The 12367-nt window shown below is 36.9% G+C and overlaps 1 protein-coding gene and 1 long non-coding RNA gene across 2 annotated transcripts; both read right to left on the bottom strand.

The window, feature by feature from the left end:
* Positions 1-237: 237 nt before the first annotated feature.
* On the bottom strand, positions 238-2673 carry LOC118741643 (WW domain-binding protein 4-like). Its single transcript, XM_036473623.1, has 4 exons — positions 2622-2673; positions 2463-2535; positions 1671-2398; positions 238-1070 (listed from the first exon to the last, which is right to left on the bottom strand). Coding segments are annotated over exons 1-4 (1023 nt in total). The 5' UTR covers positions 2624-2673; the 3' UTR covers positions 238-850.
* Positions 2674-9044: 6371 nt separating this feature from the next.
* On the bottom strand, positions 9045-9636 carry LOC118741642. Its single transcript, XR_004993313.1, has 3 exons — positions 9545-9636; positions 9200-9283; positions 9045-9147 (listed from the first exon to the last, which is right to left on the bottom strand). It is a non-coding gene; the product is annotated as an uncharacterized LOC118741642 (long non-coding RNA).
* Between the last annotated feature and the right edge of the window lie 2731 nt (positions 9637-12367).

The raw sequence follows: 12367 nt of genomic DNA, 5'->3' as shown, positions 1-12367 counted from the left end.
AACTATAGTTGTTATTCGAAATATACGTTTTCATTTCAGTGGCGTTGCGTTGCTAATGTTCATAATCAGAGGTGGGCACTACCACAAACAAGCGTGAGCTAAAAGCGAGAATGTGTTAGTGTGCCTAATTCATTTGCATGCTGTCGTGTTCTCATCGCTGCGCTCTCGCTTGTATACGTACACGCGACGCTTACGCTCTTTTAGCACCTGCTAACTCTCTGCCCATGCCTGTTCATAATGGACCCATTCATGCTGCAATAACGACAACATCGTTGATAATAAAATTTTTTGTCGGTTAAGTTTTATTTAGAAATTAAAGGCCAAAAAATTTTATATTTTTGTAATTATTTTATAATGCGTTGCTTATATTCTCAGTTGAAAAAAAGTGTTCGTTTCTTTTGGTTTCACTTCCTCTTTTCATAAATATTTACATGATCTGCGACAAAGGCAACATTTCCCTTAAAGATAGATGTGCACATAAACTAGCTGGGAAAATATTTAATTATGTTTATATTCACATCCATTCAAGTATATATGTATATTCATTTATATATGTGCATATACACAACAGCCATGCCCAACGCTTACGTCGGTGACATTGAATCGCCCCATCTAGGATTCACTATGCGCCCACGTTACATCCATTAATTGCACATAGACAAATGCGAATCGGCATTCTGCACATCTGCCTTTAATTATTTATACACAATAATGTCTTAAATTTTGCACGATTTACGGTCTAAATGCAAACGCGGGGTATAGTGAAACCGTATGCAATGTTAGTATTTTCATAGTCAATTTACACTAAACTTAATTAACTTAATCAATAAAGAAAATGCATCCGCGCTGGTTAATCAACATCGAGGCGTTGGCGCTCGTTAGCTTTTGCGGCGAATTTTCGTTTCTTGAATGAGGTAGGCACATCAATTGCTATTGTTGGATCTAATGAAACAATAGTTTTCTCTTTGAATCGCTTTACAGGAGGCTCAGCTGGAATTTCAGACACTACGGGTGGTACATAATGGCTCTCAACCTTGGGCAGTTCCAAGTCTACTGGTTTCGGAGGTGGTCTGAAAAATGCAAATAGTTTACATTTTAATCTAAATAATTAATTAAAAAACATATTCATAGTAAACGCAAAGCCACATACATTTCGCGCAACTTTCGAAAGTTATGTTCTTTCAACATTTTTAATTCATTTATGGTGTTATAAAAATAAAAATTAGCATCTAAAAATTTATTAAACAAAATATCGACTGCTGAGTGGAGGATCGACCTATCTCAGCAGCCAGTTCGAAAACGCCCTATCTCTTCACATCTTTTCTTAACATCTTTTCAATAACGCCCTATTTTAGAATTTGATTGAAAAATATCCTATGTTGTTGTTGGGGAGTGTTGCTGGAGTGACAGTCCTTGGCCAAATATAAATCTGGGTCGTTCCGGTTACGTAGACCCGACTGTCGTGGGAGACACAAATTTGGTTGAAGAACGCTCTGTCTCACTTCAAAATGTATTGAGAATGTGCTGATATAGGGCGATTTTGAACCGGCAGCTGAGATAGGGTATTTTTGAAACGAATTCTTAAATAGGGCATCCTTAAAGTTTTTTGAGATAGGGCGTTTTCAAAGTGGCTGCCGAGATATGAATTGAATTTAGTGAGTCTTACTTACTTATGCTCCACCACTTGCCATGCACCGATTGTCGGTGCAGCTGCCTCGTCCTGAGTCTTGTACGCCTCCTTTTCTTCGCGCCGTTTCTGCGCCTCTTTTGGTGTCTCAGGTTTTCGAAACATTTTCAACCGTTCGCGATTGTAGCGTGCTACTTCCTCATTAACATTCTCACGAAATTTGTTGGCCTCCGTAGCATGCTCCATTTCCTGCTTTTTCAATGCTAATTCATTGATACGTTGATATTCAGCATAGGAGAGATACCCCTCTTTGGGTGGATCCCACACGGACTCGTTCGTTTTCACATTCCAATAATAGGTATAACCTTCATCAGATACACCTTCTACCCAAAGTGAGGCGTTTGGTATGCTCTCCGGTGCAACCTTTTGCACCAGCACTCTTTTGCCATCTTCGTCTTCATCATCTGAATTGCCTGGCAAACGTACTGGATCCACTTGTTTTCCACGGCAGACAACTGCCGATGTTGACCGAGCTGATGTGCCTGCCGTATTGGAGGCATCCAGTACAGCGTTGATAGTGCGCGCCGTAAAATCTCTACCACCATGTATGTCTTGGGCATATGAGCGCATAGCCGCTTCTTCCATTTTCCGGATCTCGGCATCCATTTTTTTGCGCTCACGCTCAGCTTTCTCGCTGTTGCGGCTGATGTCCGTTATGCGGTTGGCCACATTCTGTTTGTGACGCTTCCCACTTTCGTGGAAGGCAATACTCTGTGAAAATGATAGATTTTTAATATGTAGTAGACTTTCTATAAAATATGTATGTGATACTAACCGCTTTATTATCGCTTATCCAACATTTGCAGAAATCACAATATTTACGATCATTTGACTTCCAATAATCAGCCCTAAAATAAAATTGAAGTGTTATATTTAACGCCAGATTTTCATAAATCATTAAAATTTAATAAAAAATCGATGATGTTAAACTTACATTTTTCATAAACTTTTGCCTGTAAAGTGTTTGTAAACAAAATCGTTTCAACGATGACAGATTGTCAATTAATTGTAGGTTCGTTCGCGTAGCTGTTAATTGTTCATGTTTAACCAAAACTTACAGGTTTTTGCGTTCGCGTACGCAAAAAACTTGCAAAGTAGGGGAAATTGAGAGAGCAAAGTGACATTTCATTTTGAGGGGAAGCTGTTAGTTTCTGTTGGAAAAATTTTTGCCAACAGCAATTTGCCAACAGGGAAACAGCTGATCAAAAACAGCTGGTTGGCATTTACGCAAATCACAAAATTTAATTTGATGGTTTGGAAGATAAAAATTACAAAATGCGACTAATTAAACTTGTAAGAAATAAGTAGTTATTTGTTTAATCAATAAACTGTGTCAGTATAACACTTTGCGATGACTTTTCGTACGTTTTAAATTTTACACTTTTGTATGTAAACAAAAATTATATCAGCTGTTCGTCTAACTTGCAAGTTTCTGCAAATTTTCTGTTCGCGTACTATTTTGGATATTTCTCTCTTGTGAGCGAACAGATGACATTTCGCCGGAATTTGGCAGTTGGTTGGTTTCTGTTGGAGATTTTAAACGAACGCACCTTGTATCAATCAATCAAATTGTAAGAGATTGTTTATCATCTGGTTCGTGTCGCAACTGTATAGAGCAAGTTATGCAAAAAATAGTACCAAATTGAATTCTCTTCAATTTCGGTGTTATGGTTGTATTCAATTGCATTAGTGGTTTTATGATATAACAACCTTGTTTTAAGCGCAATAAAGTGAGAAGTAAAACTACAATTCTGATAATTTAACCCCTCTAACAAAGCCACAAAACACAGCGCATAATTATTGAGGTTTTTACTGCGCCTGAAATTATGCCACAAAAATAAGATTTTAAAGTGCTAAGAAAACGCACACAAATTAATTATTTTTTTGCAGCGGTATATTTGTCGCGGCAGCATACTTGGAAGCGCAGCAGAAATCACAATAGCGATGCGCTCAGTTTGTGACTTTTTAAGAAAAAGGGGAAATAGTACAGAGTTTTTGTTATAACAAATTTCCCAGAGTTTTTGGGGAGAGTTGCTGCAGTGACAGTCCTTGGCCAGATATAAATTTGGGTGGTTCCGGGGACGTAAACCCGACTGTCGTGGGAACGATAAGTACAGAGTAGGGATGCAAGGCAAAAAAAATACATCGATGCTTTTTTCGATTTCATGCATCAAAATATAACATCGATGCATATCGATGTATCGCATAAAAACATCTATATTTTCGTGAAATGAAATGACTGAAAATATCAACAGTTTCTTTCAATTAAAAATATACAACAAGAAAATTAAACAATCGTAACTTCGATAAGTGTTTAACAGCTAGTTTCACCAGATTCATTTAAGTGAAAATTACTTTGATTTTCGAATTTTTGGTTTCACCAATCCATTTTAATTTGTTTTCAATTTTGATTTAAGTGGCATATGCTCTTCACTTAAACAACAAGTAATTTTTAAGCAACAAAACAAAACCGACTTCAATTCTCATATAAAAATATATATATATATATATATATATTTCATTATCCAATGATCGGATCTAAACCCGATTAGTATGGGACCACCGCTGAGACGTGGAAAAAGCACCAAGAATTCACAAGGCGAACTTGGCACAGTCCGTAGACAACTTTTTCTTATAATTTGCAACTTCAAATCGGTGACAACACTGTTTGCATCAGGCGCGTGAGCGATTAATTCTCTGCATTCTCTAATCGTTTAGCAAAATTGAAATATATGATTGTGTGAGCTTTGACCACCTCTGTTGTTGTTGTTGTTGTAGCGGCACTACTAAGCCCCGCTTTTTTCGGGTTTACGTTCAATCATTTTCGTCAAGCTCAACTAACGGGAGGCCCAGAAAACGAGCTGTTTCAATGGGTTCGGACTAGAGGGAGAGGTGGTTGGTGTCGTGGGGGGATTCTCCACATGCGGGGCACTCATTGGGGGTATTGGGGTCGAGTCTGGACAGGTAGCTGTTGAGGCGGCTACAGTATCCAGACCGTAATTGAGCCAGGGTAACGCGGGTCTCTCTTGGCAATTGCAGCTCCGTCTCTTCTACAGGTGGTAATTGGGCTCCTATTACGGCATTCATAGGTCGAGAGTCGAGGTAGGTGGTAACTGACTCTCTATGGATGTCGTTGATGGCTCGTCTGTATGTCGTCGGGTCCAGTGGTTGGGCTACGTATTGTTGGACTGCGTCCTTGTATACGAATAGGTGCCCCTGATGTGCCTGGGCGGAGGCTCCTCCTGAAGCAAAGGTCTGTTTGGGTTTTCACTTCTGTGACACCCCACCTGAAATTGCTTACAAAGCATTTTGTTGTGTTCCCTTACGCGGAGCACTTGGGCCTCGCTGTGTAGGTGGTGCTCAGGCGTCATCAGAAGGCACCCAGTCGCTGTCCGGAGTGCGGTGTTCTGACAAGTATGTAGCTTCGTCCACTGCGTCCAACTAGTCCCCGGCGTTCAAACTGGCGCAGCATAGTTTAGAACCGGCCGGCCAATTGCCTTGTATGTTGCCAGCAACGTTTCTTTGTCTTTGCCCCAAGTGCTGCCGGCGAGCGACTTGAGGACCTTGTTGCGGCTCTGTACTTTATTGACAACTGCGGTTGTGTGCGTGGAGTAGGAGTGCAGGCTATCGAAGGTGACCCCTAAAATTTTCGGGTTGTTTACAGTCGGTATTGGTGTGCCATCGACGTGTATACCTAATTCTAGCCTGACCTCCTTCGTCCAGGTGGTGAAGAGGGTCGCCATTGATTTCGTTGGGGAGAGTGTTAGACTCCTTGCAGTGAAGAAGCGAGAAAGGCTGGAGAGACAGTCGTTCACCTTTGAGCAGAGGTCATCAATTCCATTTCCGGACGCCAAAATCGAGCAATCGTCAGCGTATGAGATCAGGGAAACTCCCTAAGGTGGTTGGGGAAGCTTCGAGATGTAGAATTTAAATAGTAAGGAGGAGAGAACACCACCTTGTGGCACCCCTTGTTTAATCCTTCTTGGTTTCGAGGTTTGATCTCGGAAGATTACTGACGACTGTCGAACACTCATATAATTCGCCGACCATTGCTTCAGTCCCTGTGGGAGTGAGGAAGCCTCAATGTCTTCTCGAATGACAGACGGTGTCAAACGCCTTTGACAAGCCCAGCGCTACTAGGACCGTTCTCTCACAGGGGCGGTTTCGATTTACATTTCGATACATTTCTGTATGTAGTTGAAATAACGATTTTTGAATTGTAGCAAATTGAAATAACACCTTTGTTTTGAATGTAATTGAAAATAAATGTGTGTGTAATCGAAAAACATAGGTATTTTACTTCCATTAAATTATTTAGCATTTTTCTATGTAAGTGAAGTAACGAATTTAGTTTTGAATGTAATTTATAAACGTTTTCGTATGTTATTGAAATAACTCATTTTTTATGTATTTTTTTTATAATTTCTTATGTAATAGAAAAAATGAATTTTTTAAATGTAATTTTTAAAAAATGTTGTATGTAGTTGAAATAACTATTTTTTTGGAATTTTTAAACATTTTTGTATGTAGTTGAATAAAGATTTTTTTTTACATTTTTGTATGCAATTGAAGTAACGATTTTTTTGATGTAATTTTTAAATATTTTTGTATGTAGTTGAAATAACGTTTTTTTTTTTGAAATTTTTAAAGTTTTTTGTGTAATTTTTAAACATTTTTGAATGCAATTTAAATAACAAATTTTGTTTTGAATGTGATTTTTAAACATATTTGTGTTGAGTTGAATAAAGATTTTTTAATGTAATTTTCAAACATTTTTGAATACAATTTAAATAATGAATATTGTTTTGAATGCAATTTGTAAACATTTTTGTATGTTATTGAAATAACGATTTTTATTTAATGTTTAAACATTTTTGTATGTAATTGAAATAACGATTTTTATGTAATTTTTAAAAATTTTTGTATGTAGTTGAAATAACGATTTTTGAATGCACTTTGTAAACATTTTTGGATGTGGTTGAAGTAGTGAATTTTGTTTTAAATGCAATTTGTAAACATTTTAGTATGTAGTTGAAATAACGATTTTTTTGGAATTTTTATACATTTTTTGTATGTAGTTTTTAAACATTTTTGTATGTTGTTGAAAAAACGATTTTTGGATGTGGTTGAAGTAATGAACATGATAAAAATATAGTAAGGTAGAACCGCTGAGAGTCACTTTTAAAATTCTTGACGTTTCCAAACAATTTAATTTTTAAATTTACTCACAAACTCACACACACATCTTCATTTTCAATCTCAAGCAACAATAATTTCGAACAATTTCAATTTTTTATTTTCACTTTTATATGATTTTAAAATGTTGGCAAACTTCAAAAAAAAATCATGGCCGACAAATTGAGAGAACGGTTCTACCTTGCTATGGTTTTATCATGGTAATGAATTTTGTTTTAAATGCAACTTGTAAACATTTTAGTATGTAGTTGAAATAACGATTTTTTTGGAATTTTTATACATTTTTTGTATGTAGTTTTTAAACATTTATGTATGTGGTTGAAAAAATGATTTTTGAATGCAATTTGTAAACATTTTAGTATGTAGTTGAAATAACGATTTTTTTTTTGAATTTTTATACATTTTTGTAAGTAACTGAAATAACGACTTTTAATGTAATTTTAAAAAAATTTTGTATGTAATTGAAATAACGAGTTTTTTGTAATTTTTAAACATTTTTGTATGTAGTTGAACAAAGATTTTTTAATGTAATGTTCAAACATTTTTGTATGTAATTGAAATAACGATTTTTATGTAATTTTTAAACATTTTTGTAAGTACTTGAAATAACAATTTTTTTGGAAATTTTATACATTTTTATAAATAATTGAATAAAGATTTTTTAATGTAATTTTCAAACATTTTTGTATGTAATTGAAATAACGCATATTTTTGTAGGTGTGTAATTTTAGAAAATTGTTTTGTTTCAAATTCTGTAATTAATTTATTTTTTTAAAGGAGTTTCAAAATTTTTGCAAATACATTATCTGTTGAAAAAACTCTTCCTCTTCCAGACCACTCATAAATAAAAGTTTGTCAAGGTAGTGACTGGAAATCCTATTTCGTTTTTCGGTTACAATGGCACTAGCTTTTGAAAATAAACGCTCACACGGTACGGATGATGCTACACATGTAAGATAAGAACGAGCGATTCGGTGAAGAGCTGGAAACCGTGATTGCATTTTATTCCATTCTTCTAATGGATTGCAATCCAGTGGTGAATTTAACATGCTCAAATACTGTGAAAGCTGATCCTTCACGTTAGTTTTATTTGTCTTTTCTTGATGCATGAGTAAATCTGTGAGATGTTCCCAAAAGTTTTTAGTAATTTCTCTTACCTTACATATCATTTTGGCTAAAGCAGAAGCATTTCAGAAATGCAAGGTTTTAGAGCGAGGATCTAGCAAAGTCGCTATTGCTATGTGTGAATTTCGTTCTATTTGACCAAAGCGTTTATTGATTTGAAAAAGCAATACGGTTGACATTTCTTGAACTAGAGTATATGATGAAGTAATTCTTTCGATTTGCGAAATCAAACAACCCACCATTGGTATTACTTTAGAAATTGAAACATTTTTCAGAAGATGCTTCTCTGGTTGAAAACTCTAAGGGCTTTAATACCAATAACATGTGTTTAATGCATTCAATATCTCTCCCTAGAGGCATTTCAGGGCTGCTGGTACTAGCCAGTAGAACTTCTGAACATTCGTGCACTAACTCCAAAAACCGCTCCAACATATAAAATGTCGAGTTCCAACGTGTTTTAACATCTAAAATCAATTTTTTTTTTGGGCTTGTCTACATCTCTTTGGACTTTTCGGAGCATATCAGAATTTTTTACACCATTTTTTATAAAAATTACTACTGCTCTAACTTTTTTGAGAACTATTTGTACGTCTTCAATTTTGAGCACAGCTTCAGCATACAAATTAAGTGTGCGCAAAACAAGGCAGATGGTTTGTTGCTCCTACAATGGACTTTACTGCGTTAACAATATTTCCGGCGTTGTCAGTAACAATGTATCGAATTTTTGGGGCATTTATTTCCCATTCAAGTAAAATTTCATTCAAAACAAGGGAAATATTTCCTGAAGTGTGCGAAGTGCTCAAAAGTTTTGTTTATAAGTTCCATGATTTGACCTGTGTTCCCTGCAAATAGTGCAACGTAACCCCCAAATAGCTTTTTTCGGACATGGTTTCGGTCGAAATATCACAAGTCAGGCAAAAATGTTCAACTTCTTGAATTGATTTTGAAAAGCTATTTACATAATTGCAATAATTTAGAACTAAACTAGTTAGAACTAAAACCAGTTACCAAAGAATTTATTAAAGCTCACCTCCTCTTTACCGATTCAAACTTTTTTGTCAACTGCTGTTTAAAATATGTTGGACCCGGCACTTTATAACGCGGCGCGACTTCCTTCATAAGCCGCAGGAACCCCTTTCCTGCATATTAAATAAATTAAAACTTTTCTTTTATATATAAAAAACCGTTTACCTGAGACCATGTTAAAAGGCTTTATATCTTTGCAGATGAAATACAAAATCGTAGACGAAATATTTTCAAAATTTTTCTGGCCTTCTGCAATTAAAATTAAATAGAAAACATAAGTCCTACAGTAATTTAAATATTAAAGACAAATAGCCTTATTCATAAAAAATAAAGTAGCTTTAAAAAAGGTTTATAAATTGAAAAATGTATGAAAACGTCAATTTATAAAGCTCTTTAAACCTACTTTATTTTTTATGAATAAGGCCAAAATAATTTACGATGTTTCAAAAAACAACATAAAATCAAACTGGCAAAAGGGGATTCAAAATATGTGCTAAAGTACCAACTTACGCTGAAGTTTCAAAATGGCAGTTTTAATTGCTGGTGTTTCCTCATTATGCTCTTTGGTTGTTTTTAGTGCAGATCTTGTTGGCTGCTATCATTGTTGTTTTCTTCAACAATGACTACGTCCTCATTTGTGTTTGATGATCTTAACAAAAATGTTAAAACATATCGACACCTGAAGGGAAAATTGACCTATCTCGGCAGCCAGTTCGAAAACGCCCTATCTCAAATGAAAATACATCGAAAATGTGCTGAGATAGGTCGTTTTTGAATCGGCAGCTGAGATAGGGTGTTTTTGAACCGAGTTCTGAGATAGGGTGTTTTCGAACTGGCTGCCGAGATAGGTCGATCTTCTACTCAGGTGGAATATGAAAATCTTTAATAAATATACATATATAATACGGACACGAGTTTGACCAGTTCTGGATATTTTTCTTTTGTTTAACATTTATTATTTTTTTTACAAAAATACAAAAAAAAATAAATAAATAAATTCAAATTTTTATATAAAACAAATTCTTACAAAAAACTTTTTATTAAGAATTTTCGGAAAAATTCTAAGTATGCAGTTTTATAGCCCATTACCAAAAATAAATGCGAATTTTTAGCCACGACGTTTACTGAAGATCAACAACACAAACGCCAATATTTGGTTTAATAAACAGTGTATTGCTATGAATATTATACCAAAGTACGCACAAATGAAACCGAAATCAAAAACAGCAGCGAGTCAGAAAATTGTTAGGAGATCCGAGAACAACTACATCCAATGTGAATTAAAAAACTTGCACGCCAAAAAGGAACATACAAATGCGGAGCTATTGGCCATCCACCTAACGTTAGCGGAGCATCTGCCAGTCCAAACCCTGATGGAAATAATAGAGAAAATAAAAGCCAATAATAAAAAATTCATGAAGAAGAAGTATGAAAGGTTGAACAAGAAACTGGTTAACTTGAGGACGAAGCAAAGCAACCACAAAATCATGAAAGATGCAGAACAGAAATTCCACTCCCGATTTGTAAACTTGACGGAGGTTTACATCAATGAGCAAGAAGCAGAACTATTGAAAAAAGGCTTCAAACACAACATTGAAAGTTACAACCGAAAGAGGGAACTTGAACAAACTATCGTGGATACTGAAGTTATTATATCACGGCTTCCAACTGAAGAATAGGAGCACGCCAGACACATATGTCGGCACATAATTGAAAAAGACATAAATGCCAAGAAAACTAGGAAGCAGAAGAACGAAAACCAAACCATAAAAGGGCTCAAAGAAAAGCTAAGGGCAAACAATGTTATAACCACAAAAGCAGACAAAGGCAATATCACCGTATTAATTGATAAAAAAGATTACATAGAGAAAACTGAAAATCTAATAACTGAAATTCTTCTTCTTCTTTTTTGGCGCTGTAACCGCCTAAGCGATTTTGGCCGAGTTCAGCAAAGCACGCCAGTCGTTTCTCCTCTGTGCCAACTGACGCCAATTGGAAACGCCAAGTGAAGCCAAGTCCTTCTCCACCTGATCTTTCCATCGCAGTGGGGGTCTCCCTCTTCCTCTGCTACCACCAGCGGGTTCCGAGTTGAATACTTTCAGAGCTGGAGCGTCGGTGTCCATTCGAACGACATGACCAAGCCAGCGGAGCCGCTGTATTTTAATTCGCTGCACTATGTCCATATCGTTGTAAAGCTCATACAGCTCATCGTTCCATCGTCTGCGGTACTCGCCGTCGCCAACGCGTAAAGGACCGTAAATCTTCCGCAAAATCTTTCTCTCAAACACCCCAAGAGCCGCCTCATCGGATGTTGTCATTGTCCATGCTTCTGCGCCATATACCAGCACGGGCATGATGAGTGACTTATAGAGCGTGGTTTTCGTACGTCGAGAGAGGACTTTACTCCTGAATTGCCTACTCAGTCCAAAGTAGCACTTGTTGGCAAGAGTGATTCTACGTTGGATTTCAATGCTGACATTATTATCGGTGTTAATGCTGGTTCCCAAGTAAACGAAATTCTCTACTTTCTCGAAATTGTAACTGTCAACAGTGACGTGGGAGCCAAGGCGCGAATGTGCTGACTGTTTGTTTGATGACAGGAGATACTTCGTCTTGTCCTCGTTTACCACCAGACCCATGCGCTTTGCTTCCCTATCCAACTTGGAAAAGGCAGAACAGACTTCGCGGTTTTTGTTACCGATGATGTCGATGTCATCGGCATAAGCCAGCAATTGCACGCTCTTGTAGTAAATTGTTCCTGAGCGGTTCAGTTCTGCAGCTCTTATTATCTTCTCCAACATCAGATTAAAGAAGTCACATGAAAGGGAGTCGCCCTGTCTGAAACCCCGTTTTGTGGCGAACGGCTCGGAGAGGTCTTTTCCAATTCTGACGGAGCTGGTGGTATTGCTCAACGTCATTTTACACAGCCGTATGAGTTTTGAGGGGATGCCAAATTCAGACATAGCGGCGTATAGGCAACTCCTTTTAGTGCTGTCAAAAGCGGCTTTAAAGTCGACAAATAGGTGGTGAGTGTCGATCCTTTTCTCGCGGGTCTTTTCCAAGATTTGGCGTATTGTGAATACCTGGTCTATGGTGGATTTGCCAGGTCTAAAGCCACACTGATAAGGCCCAATCAGTTCATTGACGGTGGGCTTCAGTCTTTCACACAATACGCTCGATAAGACCTTGTAACCTATGCTTAGAAGGCTGATCCCGCGGTAGTTGGCGCGAATGGCGGGGTCACCTTTCTTGTGGATTGGGCAGAGCACACTTAAATTCCAGTCGTCGGGCATGCGTTCATCTGACCATATTCTGCACAAGAGTTGATGCATG

This window comes from Rhagoletis pomonella, unplaced genomic scaffold, assembly GCF_013731165.1.
Source record: "Rhagoletis pomonella isolate Grant_MI unplaced genomic scaffold, Rhpom_1.0 Rhpom_scaffold_00006, whole genome shotgun sequence".
NCBI lineage: Eukaryota > Metazoa > Arthropoda > Insecta > Diptera > Tephritidae > Rhagoletis > Rhagoletis pomonella.
The sequence above is the reverse complement of the archived record's forward strand: the minus strand, read 5'-3'. Positions and strand labels throughout refer to the sequence as shown.